Raw genomic sequence first — 18974 nt, 5'->3', positions numbered from 1 at the left:
GAAGTAGTTCTTTCACTCTACTCAGCTCTGATAAGGCCTCAGCTGGAGTGTTGCTCCAGCGCTGGGCACCACACTTTGGGAAAGATGTGGACAAATTTGGAGAAGTTCCAGAGGAGAGCAACAAGAATGATTAAAGGTCTAGACAACATGACATATGAGGAAAGATTGAAAACAATTTGGTTTGGTTTGTCTGGAGAAGAGAAGACTGAGTGTGGGGATGTGGTAGCAGTCTTTAAATACATAGAAGTTGGTTATTAAGAGGAGGGTGGTAAGTTCTCCTTATCCACTGAGGACAGGACAAGAAGTAATGGGCTTAACTTGCAGCAAAGGAAATTTAGGTTAGACATTAGGAAACAATTCCTAACTGTAAGGGCACTGGAACAAATTACTTAGTGAGGTTGTGAAATCTCCGTCATTGGAGGTTTTTAAAAATAGATAAGTGCAGGGGAATGGACTAGATGACCTGTCAAGGTCTCTTCCAGTCCTCTATTTCTATGATTCTGTACTGACAGACTAGCCCTTGATATGCAAAATGCCCATTCCTCGTCAGTTTACTAACATTGGTATTAAAGTTGTTATAGTATAATAGCGTGCACAGTGCTTTATAGGCAAATAAAAAGTTACCCTCAAGTGCTTACTAGCGAAATTACTTAAAAATTGACAATGAAAATGACAAGATTAGAGTGGGTATAATTTTTTGGGGAGTTTAAGGAAAGGGAGATGTCAGCAGTTAGGCACGGAGCCCTACCCATTACTGTCACGGAGGTCGCGGATTCTGTGACCACCGTGACTTCTGCAGGGGCCAGTGTGGCTGACCCAAGGGTTGCCCAAGCAGCTGGCTCCGGGACCAGCTGCTCAGGTGACCTCTGGGGACAGCCACACCAGCCGCTGCTCCGACGGCCCCAGCAGTGGTCCCCGGGCAGCCGGCTGGAGCAGCCGTGGCTCTGTGCAGCGGTTCTTGGGTGGCTGGCCGGAGCAGCCGCAGCCCATGGCCCCGGGCAGTAATTTTTTGTTTATTGACCGCGACGTGTCCACAACTTTTACTAAAAATATCTGTGACTAAATAGTAACCTTAGTAATGGGGCAGTACTGCTCTTAGAGTGCATTTTCAATGGAAAACAATTTTTACATTTTTCCTCAATTTTCACTTTAAATTATTTTTTAAATTAATTCTTATTGTATTTGTAAGGCTTCACAGAAATTTTTTAAGGCGGGATTCAAATCCATCTGGCTGCATGATTTTGTGGTTCCCTATCAGCATTAGTATCTGAGTGTCTCACAAACATTAATACATTTATCCTTGTAATATCTCTGTGAGGTAGGGAAGTATATCCTCATTTTATAGATGGAGAACTAGGGCACAGAGTTTAAGTTGCTTTCCCAACATCACCCAGATATTCTGTGGCAAAGCCAAGAATTGAACCTAGCTATCCTGAATTCCGATTCAGTATCTTAGTGACAAGACAATCTTTCCTGGGACTGCAAAATAAGTTGAAGACTTCTAAGCATAAAAGTTATCATGGAAGATGGTGAAAACAAGAGTGGGAGAAAGGGGCTAATGATTACTTGGGCAGAACCAAAGAAGAGAGCAAGAAATGAAAATGGTGAAGTAGAGTTGTAGATGGGAGTAGAGTTGTACAGAGCCTTGAAGCTTAGGACCAGAACCTGGAACTTGACGTGGAAGTCAGTAAAATAATTTAAATAGTGAAGGGACGTGGTCTGAACAGGAGAAAAAGATGATTTTCACAGCAAGTTTTTGGATGGCCTGTAAAGGAGGGACTCCAGAGAGGAGCAAGTTGGCAGTAGTCCTTGCAAGAGATAATCAGGGCATTACAATGATTTTGACAATAGGGTTGTAGGAAAGCATTAATTTGAGTTGTAAAGGAAGAACAAGCAGGAGTTGGTGACAGGTGCGTTGTGGGGAGAGCGCATAATAAATGATGCCAAAGTTGCAAGCCTGGCTGGTGGGCAGGATAGTGAAATTTTCTATCAAGAAGGAGAAAAGAAGGTTTGCCAGGAAAAGATGAGATGGCAGCTCAATGTCCAAAATGAAACATTAAGAGAGTTTGAGATGCAAGACTACAGAAAAGGGAAGAGTTTGGGGGTAGAGCAGTAAATAAACTGTCCAGCTTTTCTGTAGCATATCATCTTGGTCAAAATGGAATAACCAGTGTGAAATAACTACAGAAATACTGTAAAATATAATAAAACAATTACACCTCTATCTCGATATAACGCTGTCCTTGGGAGCCAAAAAATCTTACCGCGTTATAGGTGAAACCACGTTATCTCGAACTTGCTTTGATCCGCCAGAGTGCACAGCCCCACCCCCCCGGAGCACTGCTTTACCGCGTTATATCAGAATTCGTGTTATATCGGGTAGCGTTATATCGGGGTAGAGGTGTATACCCTAATCTTTAAGTGTTGAGGACCCCCCACAAGCCCTTTGAAATAAATGGGAGATTGCAGATGCTCAGCACCTTATGGAAAAATCAGGCCATTAGTATGTATCTTGTTAGAAGCAGCTGTTTTTGGTAAATGTAATTACTCCCTTAAGTGGTTTGCATATTATGGTTGTACCTATTTAACAAGAAAAAGGTCATTACTAATTGAGGGCGATTTTTAAAACAAAAACTGTAGCTGTGATATGAGAAATCAAATCCAAGTTACCCCAAAATGTGTCATACTGAAAATGCTAAGATCAGTCACTGTCTTACTTAGTCAATGCAGATACTATTTATATTTTACTTAATGCATTTTATTTTCTGTACATTTTTATTTAGTAACTTCCTTTTCCTGTTGCAGGTGAGTAGCACAGAATGGGCATCATCAGAACTGGAGCCAGTTTTTCAAAAGGAGGGTTCTTCAGAAATCATTCCAGAAGCTAATGAAGGTATGGTTCATCCTCCCTCCATTAACAATAAACTAAGTTCACCTCTGTGTTGATTTTAGTTTTTAATGCTACTTATTATAACAATAACAGTTACGCACCATGTAATTGTGTTCTACTGGCAATAATTTAAGAAGCCTTTGGGTAGGTAGTGAACATTGTGTAGAGGGGTCATGCTGTGCTGTACAGGACTGCATGTGTTGTTAGAGACACTTAAATTTAATTTGAAACCCTTTGGGCCAGATTTTACTCTTTGAATGATCCATTAGACTTGGTCACATTGGGAATTACTGAAAACATAATGCAAGTCTTACACCAGAAAGTCATTTTAATAATGTATTTAAACTTTTAAAGATATTTTATTATTAGTTAGCAGTTCATAGGTTACTAATAGATTAAAATTTGGTGTTGCTAGGTTACTCGAGGGCTTTTTCTCATAAATCAAGTAGCAGCTTAATTGTCTAAGCTTTTATTTTATTTCACATTTGTTAAGTGAAATATATGGATAAGAATGTTAATAGTAACATTGATTTTTTTTTCCATTATAGTTTTGTATGTGAACTCATGAAAACTATTCTGCTTATGTAAATAAAAAGTATATTGATTTTTTTTTCTGTAACACTACAGATCTGAATTATGTATTTTAAGAATGCAGACAATGACCTGTAACTCAACCAGAGACTTAAGCCCTATTTATATTGAGAGTTAAATCTTGTTAGCAGAACTGGCTTTAAATAAGACTTAGAAGTGGCTCAGGCTAACTCAGTTTGTCTGGTCTATGTGAACCAGCCATTACCCTTAGTAGGAAAACAAAAAATGTATGTCTACACTACGGGATTATTCCGATTTTACAGAAACCGGTTTTTGGCAACAGATTGTATGAAATCAAATGTATGCAGTCATACTAAGCACATTAATTCGGCGGTGTGCGTCCATGTACCGGGGCTAGTGTTGATTTCTGGAGCGTTGCACTGTGGGTAGCTATCCTATAGCTATCCCATAGTTCCCGCAGTCTCCTCCGCCCATTGGAATTCTGGGTTGAGATACCAATGCCTGATGGGGCCAAAAACATTGTCGCGGGTGGTTCTGGGTACATCCTCCCCCTCCCGCCAGGAAAGCAATGTCAGACAACTGTTTTGCGCCTTTTTCCTGGGTGAACAGTGCAGACGCCATACCGCGGCAAGCATGGAGCCCGCTCAGCTCAAGACAGCAGTCATGAACATTGTAAACACCTCGCGCATTCTCGTGCAGTTTATGCTGAACCAGAACCTGCAAAACCAGGCGACGAGGAGTAGGCTATGGCAGCGTGGTGACGAGAGTGATGAGGACATGGAATTCTATCAAACCGCGGGCCCCGGCGCTTTGGAGATCATGCTATTAATGGGGCAGGTTCATGCCGTGGAATGCCGATTCTGGGCCCGGGAAACAAGCACAGACTGGTGGGACCGCATAGTATTGCAGGTGTGGGACGATTCCCAGTGGCTGCGAAACTTTCGCATGCGTAAGGGCACTTTCATGGAACTTTGTGACTTGCTTTCCCCTGCCCTGAAGTGCCAGAATACCAAGATGAGAGCAGCCCTCGCAGTTGAGAAGCGAGTGGCAATAGCCCTGTGGAAGCTTGCAACACCAGACAGCTACCGGTCAGTCGGGAATCAATTTGGAGTGGGCAAATCTACTGGGGGGGCTGCTGTGATGCAAGTAGCCAAAGCAATCACTGAGCTGCTGCTACCAAAGGTAGTGACTCTGGGAAACGTGCAGGTCATAGTGGATGCCTTTGCTGCAATGGGATTCCCTAACTGTGGTGGGGTGATAGATGGAACCCATATCCCTATCTTGGCACTGGAGCACCAGGGCAGCCAGTACGTAAACCGCAAGGGGTACTTTTCAATGGTGCTGCAAGCACTGGTGGATCACAAGGGACGTTTCACCAACATCAACGTGGGCTGGCCGGGAAGGGTTCATGACGCTCGCATCTTCAGGAACACTACTCTGTTTAAACGGCTTCAGCAAGGGACTTACTTCCCGGACCAGAAAATAACAGTTGGGGATGTTGAAATGCCTATAGTTATCTTTGGGGACCCAGCCTACCCCTTAATGCCATGGCTCATGAAGCCATACTCAGGAAGCCTGGACAGTAATCAGGACGTGTTCAACTACAGGCTGAGCAAGTGCAGAATGGTGGTAGAATGGCATTTGGACGTTTAAAAGGTCACTGGCGCACTTTACTGACTCGCTCAGACCTCAGCCAAACCAATATTCCCATTGTTATTGCTGCTTGCTGTGTGCTCCACAATCTCTGAGAGAGTAAGGGGGAGACCTTTATGGCCGGGTGGGAGGCTGAGGCAAATCACCTGGCCGCTGATTACGCACAGCCAGACACCAGGGCGATTAGAAGAGCACACCAGGAAGCGCTGCGCATCAGAGAAGCTTTGAAAAACAGTTTCATGACTGGCCAGGCTACCGTGTGAAAGTTCTGTTTGTTTCTCCTTGATGAAAACCCACCCCCTTGATTGACTCATTCTCTGTAAGCAACCCACCCTCCCCCTTCAATCCCAGCTTGCTTTCAAAGGAAATAAAGTCACTATCGTTTAAAAATCATTTATTCTTTATTAATTGATTATAAAAAGAGGGAGAGAACTGACAAGGTAGCCTGGGTGGGGTTTGGGAGGAGGATAGAAGGGAAGGAAAAGACCACTAAAAAAGTTCAATGTAATGACAATCTTTTGGTTGGGCTGTCCACTCAGGTGGAGTGGGAGGGTGCACGGAGCCTCCCCCCTCCCCCCCCCATGTTCTTACACGTCTGGGTGAGGAGGATATGGAACATGGTGAGGGAGGTTATACAGCGGCTGCAGCAGCACTCTGTGATCCTGCTGCCATTCCTGAAGTTCCACCAGACGCCGGAGCATGTCTGTTTGATCACGCAGCAGCCCCAGTGTTGCAGCCTCCAACTCTCATCTCGAGCGTCCCTCATGGCCTCACGTTCACTGGCATCTTTCCTGTACTTTGATACCGTGTCCTTCCACTCATTCAGATGAGGTCTTTCATTGCGGGTGGATTCCATGATTTCCGAGAACATTTAGTCTCGCGTCCTCTTTTTTTCGCTGCCTTATCTGAGAGAGCCTTCGGGACGGAGGAGAGAGGCTTGAAAAATTTGCAGCTGCAGGAGGGAGGGAAAAAAGGGAGAAAAGTATTTAAAAAGATACATTTTACAGAACAGTGCTTATACTCTTTCACGGTGAACAACACTAGTCACATTACATAGCATATGTGATTTTGGTACAAGGTCGAATTTTGCATCTTGATATTGAGTGCCTGCGACTTTGGTGTTCGAGAGCACAGACGCAGGTCCGGGCAACAGAATTCGGCTTGCATGCGGCCATGGTAAGCCATTGTCTTTCGGCTTCTGCAGCTTTCCTACAAGCAGCGCCCTCCTTTCCCACATACTAAGCAAAGCCCGTTGAGTGCTGCAGTTTTCCTGTTAACGTGCAGCAGCAGAAACCAAACTAACCCCCCCCCATCCAATTCTCTGGGATGATCGCTTTATCCCTCCCCCCCACCGAGTGGCTAACTGCAGGGAAGGATTTCTTTTCAGCCACAGGCAAACAGCCCAGTAGGAACGGCCACCTCTGTCCCCTTAATTAAATTTCCGTATTTCAACCAGGTTACCATGAACGATATCACACTCCTGAGGATAACACAGCGAGATAAAGAACGGATGTTGCTTGAATGCCAGCAAACACCGGGACGATACGCTGCCAGGCTTTGTCATGCAGTGATACCAGATTACTTGCTACTAGCATGGCATGGTCAAGTGTCCCACCATGGAGGACAGAATAAGGTTGCACTGCCAAGAAACCTTGTGGAAAGCTCCAGGAGAGCTTCATGGGGATGTCCCTGGAGGATTTCTGCTCCATCCCCAAACACGTTAACAGACTTTTCCAGTAGCTGCACTGGCCGCGAATGCATCCCAAGTCCTCAGGGCAAATTAATCATTAAAAAACGCTTGCTTTTAAACCATGTTTTATATTTACAAAGGTACACTCACCGGAGGTCCCTTCCATGGCCTCATTGTCTGGGGGTTGGTAGGGTGCTTCAGTCAGGCTGAGAAAAAGATCCTGGCTGTTGGGGAGAACGGAGTGCTGTGTGCTCTCCGCAAGCTCGTCGTCGTCCTCCCCCTCCCCATCTGCAGAATCCTCAGGCATGGCTGAGATTACCCCCGCCTCGGAATCCATGGTCAGAGGTGGGGTAGTGGTGGCGCCCCCTCCCCCCAGAACTGCATGCAGCTCAGCGTAGAAGCGGCATGTCTGTGACTCTGACCCAGAGCGACCGTTTGCCTCCTTTGTTTTTTGATAGGCTTGTCTGAGCTCTTTACCTTTCATGCAGCACTGTAGTGAGTCCCTATTGTGGCCTCTCTCCATCATGCCCTTGGAGATTTTTTCAAATGTTTTGGCATTTCGTCTTTTTGAACGAAGTTCTGCTAGCACTGAATCCTCTCCCCATATAGTGATCAGATCCAGTACCTCCCGTACAGGCCATGCTGGTGCTCTTTTTCGATTCTCGGACTGCATGGTTACCTGTGGTGATGAGCTCTGCCTGGTCACCTGTGCTCTGCACGCTGGGCAAACAGGAAATGTAATTCAAAAGTTTGCGGGGCTTTTCCTTCTACCTGGCCAGTGCATCCGAGTTCAGATTGCTGTCCAGAGAGGTCACAATGGTGCACTCTGGGATAGCTCCCGGAGGCCAATACCGTCTAATTGCAGCCACACTAACCCTAATCCGAAATGGCAATACCGATTTCAGTGGTACTCCCCTCGTCGGGGAGGAGTACAGATATCGATATTAAGAGCCCTTTATATCGAAGTAAAGGGCTTCGTTGTGTGGACGGGTGCAGGGTTAATTCGGTTTAACGCTGCTAAATTCGAGATAAACTCCTAGTGTAGACCAGGCCCAAGAGCTGTAAACAGGGTAGGGATTAATATGCCATGTCCTGCTGGCCAAGGAAAAGATGTTAACTTGAGCCAGTTTTAAATAAGTTTTTAAAACCAATTCTGTTCAGATGTATTTTTCCCCCTTGTATCTTTCTGTTTTTCCCATATTTGGTTACATCCTTGTAAATAACACACATAAGCCAAAATTTTCAACCTCTGGTTCCTGGAATTTGCTAATTTTTACTTCTGTATCTTCCAAACATATTTCAAGCTTCTATTTTCAGGTTTTGTAGCCCAAGACAGACACTGAAATTTTGAGCAGTTACAATAGAAATTATCTGAATATCACTAAAATGCCCCTTCTACCTGCTGTTTTGTGAGTCACTGGTAATGTTACTATTGGAGACATGTAATTTTAACTGTGCATCAAGCACTATATGTCTCTGTGCAAATACAGAAAATTACAGGTAAATGAAGAGAGAACCAGGTTTAAGATTGTGGACAGGGAAGTTACCTTAAAAAAAAAAAAAAAAATCTTTTCTGAATACATGAGCTGTTCAAAACATCCTACTAAACATACTTCTGTTGTTCTCAATATTTTTTACATTTTTAGGTGAACCAGACCATGGACCAAGTGTTGATTGCCTTAGTGTCTCACCAAAAGCTGCATTAGGTAATGGCCCTAAACAGATAGATGAACAATATATTTTACTCAAGTATACGTTGTTAAAGAAAATGTTGGGTTGGGAAGAAATGTGCAAGTCTTATTTTAATATTTATACACATGGGCTAATTGAAACAGATTAACTTGTAATATAATATGTTAATACAGCTGTTTCTGTTAAACAATGTATGACACTTAAAAAGTGATTTTTACTCAGTGCTCTTTGTTTTTATTTCTCATTTTAGCCGAGTTGCTGAATTTAAATGCTGCAGGCATCGCACCTAACAAAGGTGATCATTAATGTTTTAGAGCTCCTGTTGGGCTGCTTCAGGTTCCACACTTAAGCACACAGGTGGAATAGAGCATTGTACTGTAATTCATGGCCTGCTATTTACATTAAGCAAACACATGTTTCACTAATAGGCTTGTCTATCTGTCTGTCTGTCTTAAACATAATTTTGCTCTCTTTCCAGCAATAATTTTTAGTTTAAAACCATTTTCTAATTTATTGCAGAAAAATTAATAATACACATTTTTAGCATGTAAAGTTCATAATTTAAGCAACACTGCAGAGCTGTATCTTACAGCATAAATTAAGTAGTTGTAGGGTAACTACCTGAGGTAAACGTAAGAAATTAAGTTTTCCACAAATGAAAGAAAATATTCCCAGAAATATATTATAGTCTTTATGATAATTTTAGTAACTTATTATAAAAATGATGGTATTCATATAGGGGGAAAGTGTCTGTCCCTTCATGCTGACTGAAAATGGCATTCTGATGTCAAGAGTAGAGCAATTATTATTATATAAAAAAATTTAAAACTAGATTTACATGGCACTTCACAAATATAAAGACATAGTCTCTGTACCAAGGAATTTAAAAGCTAAATAAGTCAGTAATAACAGAAAAGTTACTAGTTGAAATGGACCATCTTGAAATGGAAAGTTGCTTTCAGTACATATTTACAGAAAACGTGTATTGCAATGGAAAGTTGTAGTACAAGAGCAAGTAACTCAAACAAATTCCCGCCCAAATCATTCCTCCGAGGTTTATCCATGGAGAGGACTCTCCATACACAGGTCTTTGTCATCCCCCTCACCCCCCGACTCCCCCCCCCCCCCTCAAAATCTCTCTGCATTTCTGGGGTGCATGTGGGGAGAAAGTGTACGCTGAGAGGGCTGGGGAAGAATGGGACCCAACCAGAGGCATACACATTGGCCTCATGTAGCTTAGGCAAAAAAGATAATACAGACCAGGCTACCAAGGAGAGAGAGAAGAGGATGCTGGAGGCTTGAGCTAGTGCAGAGGCACTAGGTTTTGTGTGGTTGGACTGGCTCTTGTGGACACTGAGTCTGCCACGTTTGGAGAAGCTGTTCTTGTGACTTATCCCCCCAGCAGAAACAATACGCCCCCCTCCCCCCGGAAGGGATGATCCAGGCTAGTATTTTTAAAGTTGGGTTTGTTTATGAATTGGAAATTAGTCTAGAATATAGGAAAGTCAGATTCATCCTCCCATCCAAATATATCTGAGTGTCCTCATTATTGAGAGGTGCAGATTCTGCTGCAGATTTTTACACACAGAAAAATACTAGGCAAAAATAACTTGCATTATTATATTCACAGCATTATTTGGAGCTGGAGATATATATGTAGCTAATAAAACATTGAAACAGCAACTTTGTAATAAAACATGGCACACCTTCCAAAAGTAAAATCTCTTTGGGTACATATAACTGGAGCTAGAGATACAATTTCCAGCTCAGCTAGACATACCTGCATTAGTTCTGATTGAACTAGTGCACTAAAAATAGGAGCATAGCCATGGTTGCATGAGCAGCAGGACAGGCTAGCTGGTCTGAGCACATACCTAGAGTTTCAGATATCTACACAAGCTGCAAATTACATCTCCAGCTCCAATGCCCTTATAGTAAATGCAAGTTATTATGAAGGTACTATTATTATACTGAGATTTGAAGTCTTGGCTCAAAGTGTGAGTTTCAGTTCGTACTTACAAATTATTTGTTAGTACTTAATTAAGTTTAAGGAAGAATAGTATGCCTTAGGGTACATGTTTTGCATATTTCAAGGAATATGTGCCACAGAAATAAACTGAATGCTTTTACAGTTATTTTGAACATTGCAAGACCACCTGTTGCCTGTAATTCTCTGTCATGTAAGATGGCTTCCAACTAATTTAGAGCTTAAACTAATTTCACAGTATACACAAACATTCATTGGACGTTATGGATTATTATAGTGAGAATAATTTTAAAATTCCTATTATGAAAGTTATATGCTTTGGCTTAATGTGTCAGTCACTGTGAAAGATTACAAAATTTTCTTCACTGTTTTATTAAAGTCATATTAACAAAAATCTCTATATTAGGGATTTTGATAGACATTATGCAAAATAACTTCACTTCATTTCCACACCTCAAAATTTAGTATTAAACACTATGGTTGAAATTTTCAAACTTTAGGTGCCTAAAGTTAGATTCCTAAATCGATATTTATGCACTTAAATAAAAACAGTTAAATTAGCACTCTAAAAAAGTAAGTGTTTAAATATGATTATAAATCACCTAATTTTCAGAAACGTTGAGCATCCACAAAATCCAATGATGTCCACAGGAGTTGTATATGTTTAGCCACTGTTAGAGACAAGGTACTGAACTAAGTGATTCCAGGGGGGATAGCTCAGTGGTTTGAGCATTGGCCTGCTAAACCCAGGGTTGTGAGTTCAGTCTTTGAGGGGACCACTTAGGGATCTGGGGCAAAATCAGTACTTGGTCCTGCTAGTGAAGGCAGGGGGCTGGACTCAATGACCTTTCAAGGTCCCTTCCAGTTCTAGGAGATAGGATATCTCCATTTTCAGTCTGATCCAGTTTGACAAATCCTTTGCTTCTATTTAGGATTCTGATTTTAGGCACCCAGGTTTGAAAATTTAGCCATAAATTGTAAACACTAACAAACAGGAAAACAAGATACATCAAACATTAAAGTATAGTAATACAGCTAATTTCTAAATTTCTTCATGTAGAAACTGCAGTATTCTAAAGCAGCAGAATGAACTGCAAACTTATAATCCAAGACTTAAATTGTGGAAATATGCATCTGCAAGTATTGATAAATGTAGTTATATATGCCAAAGTAATGATTGTTAATCTTTGCAGAGGGCACCTCCATTATGAAAAAGAAGCCAAATCAAGCTAAAAAGGGGGTAAGTCTGTAATTAATATATATTTTGCCCCATATCATTTTGTAGAATTTAAAAAGTATTTAAACTGCAATACAGAATTTTTTTTATCTAAATGTTTCATGCAATGACTGTTAAGAACATGAGAATGACCATACTGGGTCAGACCAAAGGTCCATCAAGCCCAGTATCCTGTCCTCTGACAGTGTCCAATGGCAGGTGCCCCAAAGGGAATGAACAGACAGGTTATCATCAAGTGATCCATGCCCTGTCACCCAATCCCAGCTTCTGGCAAACAGAGGCTAGGGACACCATTCCTGCTCATCCTGGCTAATAGCCATCTATCCTGAGATATCCTGACTGTTTTGTATCAGCAACGATTTGCATCACTAAAACAAATTAGAAAATCTGAATTATGACAAAATATCCAACAACCTTATAAACAAAATGGTCTTCTAAACTCTTGTTCAGCTGCATTTGTTTAAATGTTTATTAGTAGTAGTAGTAGTATTGTGAGGTGGAGTACTTTATCATCTGTAAGTCATTTTCTGATTTCATATGATAATACTGAGCACTTACTGAATCTGGATATATATATATATATGCAATTAACTGAATTCAGTAGACATTTCGTATACGTACCAGAGAGCAGAATTTACTTTGTGTATGTATTTTATCATGTTCACGGATTCAATTACATTTCACATTTGCCCCCAATTCTGCAAATCACTGTATGCAAGTGCACTGCCACTGAAGCCAGTGGAGCTGTGCTTTGGCTCAAAGTACATTCTGCATTAAGTGAATTAGAGGAGCAGGGCCTAAGACTTTTTATGACAGTATTTTTATGTTAAAAATAGCACTACCTTCTCCGTTGCGCACACACACACCCTCCAATAAAATAAAAAGCCTTCTGTCCTGTGTACTTTGAGATTTTTTTTTAATGGATACGGGGGAGGGATAGCTCAGTGGTTTGAGCATTGGCCTGCTAAACCCAGGGTTGTGAGTTCAGTTCTTGAGGGGGCCATTTATGGATCTGGGGCAAAAAAATTGGTCCTGCTAGTGAAGGTGGGGGACTGGACTTGATGACCTTGCAAGGTCCCTTCCAGTTCTATGAGATAGATATATCTCCATATATTATTATTTTTATTAGATAAATTTAATGCAGAAACTAACATTAATGAAATGTTAAGGTTGAGAAATTAAGCATATAGAGATATGAAATTGCAGTTAGGCTCCTATCCCAATAGCAGTTGAGGCTCCTTTATATTTTATAGTACTCAGTACAGAATTTATCAGAATAGTAACAAGGTCTGACAAACTGCAGGAGGTTCATCAGGCTGTAATTGCTGTTTGGGAGACTAAAGAAGTTCCTGAATATCAAAGGCCTTCTAATGGAGGTCGAGAGCGGCATTTAGGAACGTATTGCTGTATGCTCTTCTCCACTCTGAATTTTTATTACTGATACCAGATTCTGTGGAATCAGGTACAGTGCTTGATTCTTCTTTCAAAAAAAATACTAAACCATAGGACAGTTAATATAGTTACCTATAGAGATAAAGCATTTCTTTTCTTTTTAAAATAAAGCTTGGTGCCAAAAAAGGTGGCTTGGGAGCCCAGAAAGTGAGCAGCAAGAGTTTTAATGAGATTGAAAAGCAAGCACAAGCTGTAGATAAAATGAAGGAACAGGAAGATCTACATGTCAGTAAGAGAACTGAGAGAGAAGAACCATTGTAAGTATGAATTACTTATAGAAGATAAAACACAACAGTAATTTTCTTAGATTTATCTACTAACATTTAGAATAATGCCAAGTACTATTTGGTGCAAATAAAGCTTCAATTGATGTTTGTATTTTACTGCAATAATGTAGCTTATATGGGTTGAAAAGTAACTTACAGAAAGCTGTGTTTTAAAAAGTAATACCCACAACAACAAGATTCTTCATAAAGATGAGAAACTTTTTTGGCAATAGTGAAGAAATAGAATGAAACACCATTTCCTATTTCATCTTCTGTTAAAAGCAAGGAATAGTTTGAGTATTGTTACCTGTACAAATCCATGATCGAGTACGTCAGGGACATCCTATATCTTTATCAGAACCTTCTAAAATGCTTTTGCCTGTGGGTTGCTTCATGTGTGTTCAATAGGTAATGATCATTCAGACCCAAAGCTATGTAAGGAGCTATGTACCCATTCTGTCCCTTGTTTTTTTCCAGTAACTGGAACATCTAGTTGAAACCTCTGTAGCTTCTTTCTGCAGATTTCAGATGGCTATATGTTTTTCTTTCATTGTTTGTAGTTTTATGGTCGTTCTCAATGGAGTTAATATATTTAGCAGTTGACTTTTGTAAATTTGTACTGTTGCAAAATTAAATCCTTCTTTTCCTGGAGCCAAGGGTGCCCTCCTTTAAAAACCCATTGGGAGTTCCTCAGGTTGTTTGTAGCCTATGGGGGTCATCCAAAGTTCAAATTACCACTTACATCGGGCTTGTCTTTGCTGCAGTGTAGCTCAAGATATATCTCAAATGTTATTCCTAACCCAATTCCCATCCACACACACAATCTCTAGCTCAAGTTAAGTGGTGCTTTAAACTCAGGCTTGCTGACCCATCAGGGTATGTTTACACTGCAGCTAGAAACAAACCTCCCATGTGGATAGATAGACTGAAACTACTGGAGCTTGAGTTATACTGAAAATAGCAGTATAAATGTTATGGCTTGGGCTCTCAAGTCCATTTGACTCCCTGAGTCTGAGCTCGAGAGGGTAGCCCAAGTTGCTGCTGGAGCTGTGATGTCAACAGTGCTATTTTTAGTGTGCTAGCTCAGACACCACTAGCATAGGTCTACCCTGGCTGGGAGGCTTACTACTGGCTGCAATGTAAACATACCCTCAGAGGGTATTGGTTGTGAAGCTCATATAATGCTGAGGCTTGAGCTAGTAATGCATTGGGGATGCAGCTACAGGCTACAAGCTTGAGTTAGCACAACTGGTTAGATGCCAATCCAATCACTCTGTGTAGTTCAAGTATTATGCCACAGTGTGGCAGCTCTGACTTGAACTATGTTAGCTTGAGTGTAATAACTTGCGCTAACTGTTTTAGTGAAGACAGACACACAGTGTTATCACTTTGTTTCCAACTTATCATGATCTTGCACTGGATCTTTGCTCTCAAGGGGTTTAGGGCACATTCTACTAGCTTTAAGGCAACTACCATATTTTGTCTCAGAAACATCCCTTTAATAGATAATAGAGCTGCTACCTGGAGCTCTGTCCATAACTAAGAAGCATTAACCTCTATATATGTCTTCTAGTTTTGTTACGAATTTGGAAGACTCATTATATTTTTATTTAGTTATGTCCTCGTCAGGACCAGTATTACTGCTTGCCAATCTCCAAGTGTGGCTCTTTGAAGACAGTATTTAATGAAGGAAAACAGGCTACCCATCTGTGAATGAGGTTCTTTGCATGATTGCCTTCACAGATCTGTAGGACCCATGCTGTGTTTCTACTTCTGTGGAGTCTAGGTAATGGAAGGATTGGAAGGACAGGGCTGAGGCTTTGGGCCTAAGAGCTTGAAACAGTGAGGAAGCATACATGTGACCCTCATGGCCAGAACCCTCTAGAAACTTCTGGCAAAAAATGTGGGGTGCACATGCATGCCCCAAATATGTGGATCTCTGGCAATCTTGTCTCACTCCAGTTATAGGCAAGTCTCCTGTTTTTTCCCTTAAAAATGCTTACTCTTTGATTTGTAACCCCTAGATGGCAGTGCATGCAAAATTTAGAGAAGCATGAATATACTTTAACTTACACTGGGCTCCAAACAATATCTCTGCTGGGTTTAATTAAAAAAAATTGGAAACATTCAATAGGACTTTATAAAATAGCTAGAATGTGAATTTTGCTTTCAATTCACAAAAGTTTTGATGAAAAACCTGTACTCTTTTCTAAATGAAGTGCAACATTTAAAACCCTGTGTACAAGATTTCTAGGGTTTTAATCTTTTCTCTCCTTCTGCTGTTTTTGTGATGTGTTCTCTGCAATAGAGTGGATAAGTGGAATTCAGAACCATCAACATGCTATTTATTTTAACCAGAAGCAGATCTGAAGGTTTGATATTGCTAAAATATCCTTGATAAACTGTGGTCTTCAGCTCAGTCCTTAAAATCTTGGTTAGTTGGTTGGTCTTTTAAAAATTAAAGTCTAGTAGAAGTTTCAAATTGAACTTGGCACGACCAGTTTCAGTTGCCGTATAATAGAGCCTGCTGTAAATGGGGGAATTAATAAGAACTTAATATACTTGCCCAAAAGATATGCCCTGGTTTGAAGACACGTATTTTTCTTATTTTCTTGATTTCATTAATGCTTTCACAGAGGTGTAACAGTAAGTCTATTTTATTTATAATTGTAAAAGTCAAAATGCATGTTTTTAGAAGTGAAAGTTTTCTCAGCATATAAAAACATGCACGGCTTCAGAATGGATAATTCCAAGAAAAATCTCCTTTCAGTTATGTTTACTTCTAATGCAGTTTTTTTATTTCTATTGCTATATATCCATTTGCCTAACTATCATAACTGCTTTAATTTCCATTGACTGTTATTTATACACCTTTTTTATGTCTTCCATTGTAGAACACTTTATTCAGTGAATTGTAGACTTAAAGGAGTACATGAAGGCTTAAGAACCTTGCTTTCCTTTATAGACCACCTTCATTTTAGTGATTTTTGGCCTATTTTTTCAGATTTATTTTGTGCATATTGACTTTTCTGGGATATGTATGTCCATATACAGTTTTAAAGAGTTAAATTTAAATGTTAAAATGTTACGGTAAGGTTGACTCTTTAGTTTTAGCTAATGTGCTTGTGGAGAGAAAGTGACCGTAATCAAATGTTTAAGATTATATTTTCTCTCTGAGAGAGGTATGTAAATATCTCACTGTTAGAACTAGTAGGATTTATATATTCATTGAGAAAATATACTTCATAGCCTTAAGATTTCATTCTGTAATTTTCTTGTCACAATCATATTTTAAATGTAGTTTGACATTTTCACTCTTTACTATTTGAAGAAATATATCCATCTTTGTAAGATTATAAATCATATAAAGACCAGACCTTTTCCCTCTTTGTGTTTTTGGGTGATATAGTATAACTGCATATTCATGAATATGTACATTTATGCCTTAAAAATGTACATGGTAAGGAGTTAATTATTACTGTAGCTAGCCACATTGCCACAGGAATACAATTTCCCAGATGTACCTTAGTAATTTTTAAGGGGGACACTAATATGTTTTAGAAGTATTTTTGAATATGCATTTATTTTAAGTACACCTTTGCTACAAGATTTTAAATGTTACCTTCGTGGCTGAGGCAAGATATTGCATACTTCTGCATTTTGTCACTCTTTAACAGCACTGTATCGCTTTAGGGAATGTCCTAATCAACTAATTATGGTTTATTTAAATCAGCAGTAAGGGGTTAAATTGGATACATAACATGGAGTATTGTAATGGCTTGTTAGTGTTCCTTTGTATCAGACTGGCTGGTATGCATTTATAGTGAAATCCTTTTGAAACTGAAAATACTTAATGTGCATGTACAGTATCTAACCCTCAGACTGAAATATCTGATTAAAACTTTGTACTTCATTTCCATTCTAAGATCTTCTGTGGAGGGTTTGTCTTAGCTGGTTTTCATTATAAACTTCTAAGCATTGGGATTTATAACAAAGGCTGATCACGTTCTTAACTGCGGATGGTATAACAGTACTTGCTCTCCTGCTACTTCTTTGATATAATCCCAAAAATATTGAGGCAGCATGATTATATGTAGAAATGAGAGAGCCAGAAGGCAGAACCAAGCAAAAGGATCAGCATTTTGAAGATGGCTTTTAAATACATAGTGGAGAGACAGTACTCTTTGAAAAATTCTGTGTATGTGCCAATTACCAGGCAGTCATGTCAGAATACATCATCACAAAAGTGACACTAGATAGTTGAGGAGATGTATTGATTCTGAGTCCTGAATTGAATTTAGTTGGACTAAAATTCCATCAGCCACTTTGCGTATGAAAAATTTATATTTTTCACCCATAATACCCAGATTTTCAAAAGGATGGCTGTCTGTCTGTGTGGGTGAAGTTTACACTGGTGTTTTACACGTGCAGTTGATTTGTGGTTGCGAATCAGATAGAGAGGCTGGTACTCTAATTGACACCTATAAATCATTTTGTGGGTACAAAAATACAAGACAGAAATTTTTGAAACTTTATCCTTAGTTCAAATACCTTTATTCTGGAAAAAATAAAAAAGGTTTAATTTTAAAAGTTCTACTTGGTTTACATGTATATTAAAACAAGTTTGTATAAATGTGATCTTGCGTGTATTAGGATGTTCATATAAACTCAGTGCACGTGCTTGAATCTCACTTTACATGCGTAAGTAGAAATATGCTCACACTTCCCCATTCACATAATTCCTCCCCGCAGGAAATGCAAAAATTATATTAAGATAACCTTATAGTTGAGATTTTACATGCAAAAGTTTGGACTCCTGGGACAATTATTACAGCAACCCTAACTTTCATATGTTGCTCATGTTTAGAGGGTTAGTCAGTAGCAAATACTGTTGTCAAGGTAGCACAATTGTTCCCCTTACAACACCCTTTTCTGCAGCCCAGCATCTCCCACAATTACTGACATCTGGGCTGCTCTCCTCTCTGCTGCTCAGAGGCAAATCAGTTTTGGAGCTGCATGAACTAGCCATGCCCCTTCAGTTCCTGCCTACTGCACATTTCTCTGCCTCCGTGGCACCATAGCATGCGGATGGTGGTTTTTAGAGCTCCTGCCTTCCCATCTGCCTGGGGAGAGGGGTGAGGGGGGGACTTTTTTGTCAAAATTTATGGCAGTGTTGAGCAATGACGCTCCTCCCTTCAGGCCAGTTTTTTTAGCTGGGTATTGGAACCCCCTGTCGTCTCAGCTGCAGTGCCTCCCTACTGGCTCCTTTTGTCTTCCAAGTATGCCAGAGCAGCCTAAAAAGCACCAAATGACATCCAAGTGGTGCTCCATCAGTAAGACTACCCTTCCAGGCTCAGCAGATGGTGAATTGTGTCCAGCCTGCACCAGTGTTATGTCCCTACCTCTATGTCCTGGGGCTGTGGGTTGCACAGGCATGTAGGATCCCCCTGGAGCAACTGCGACTCCGATGTGGGAAAAATGGATTAGGAGACTATGGGCAGAGTGGGGACAGGCTTCAAGGATGACAAAGTGGACCCCAGTCCTCTGACTCAGGG

The 18974-nt window shown here is 40.4% G+C and overlaps 1 protein-coding gene across 3 annotated transcripts in view; it reads left to right on the top strand.

Annotated features, from left to right (window-relative positions):
- The window catches only part of ARFGAP3 (ADP ribosylation factor GTPase activating protein 3), an 80643-nt gene that overhangs the window by 33442 nt on the left and 28227 nt on the right, over positions 1-18974 (top strand). For 2 of the 3 annotated variants that reach the window (XR_010598324.1, XM_005296689.4), the window contains exons 6-10: positions 2806-2893; positions 8432-8491; positions 8728-8772; positions 11658-11704; positions 13265-13410. Coding sequence is in view for 2 of the 3 variants with exons in the window: in XM_005296689.4 (XP_005296746.1) it covers positions 2806-2893; positions 8432-8491; positions 8728-8772; positions 11658-11704; positions 13265-13410 (386 nt within the window). In the remaining variant the exon portion in view is untranslated. The remainder of the gene's footprint in view (positions 1-2805; positions 2894-8431; positions 8492-8727; positions 8773-11657; positions 11705-13264; positions 13411-18974) is intronic. The other variant, XM_005296690.4, reaches the window with a different exon arrangement.

Source organism: Chrysemys picta, chromosome 1 (assembly GCF_011386835.1).
Source record: "Chrysemys picta bellii isolate R12L10 chromosome 1, ASM1138683v2, whole genome shotgun sequence".
Classification (NCBI taxonomy): domain Eukaryota; kingdom Metazoa; phylum Chordata; order Testudines; family Emydidae; genus Chrysemys; species Chrysemys picta.
This window is presented reverse-complemented; position numbering and strand designations above follow the sequence as displayed.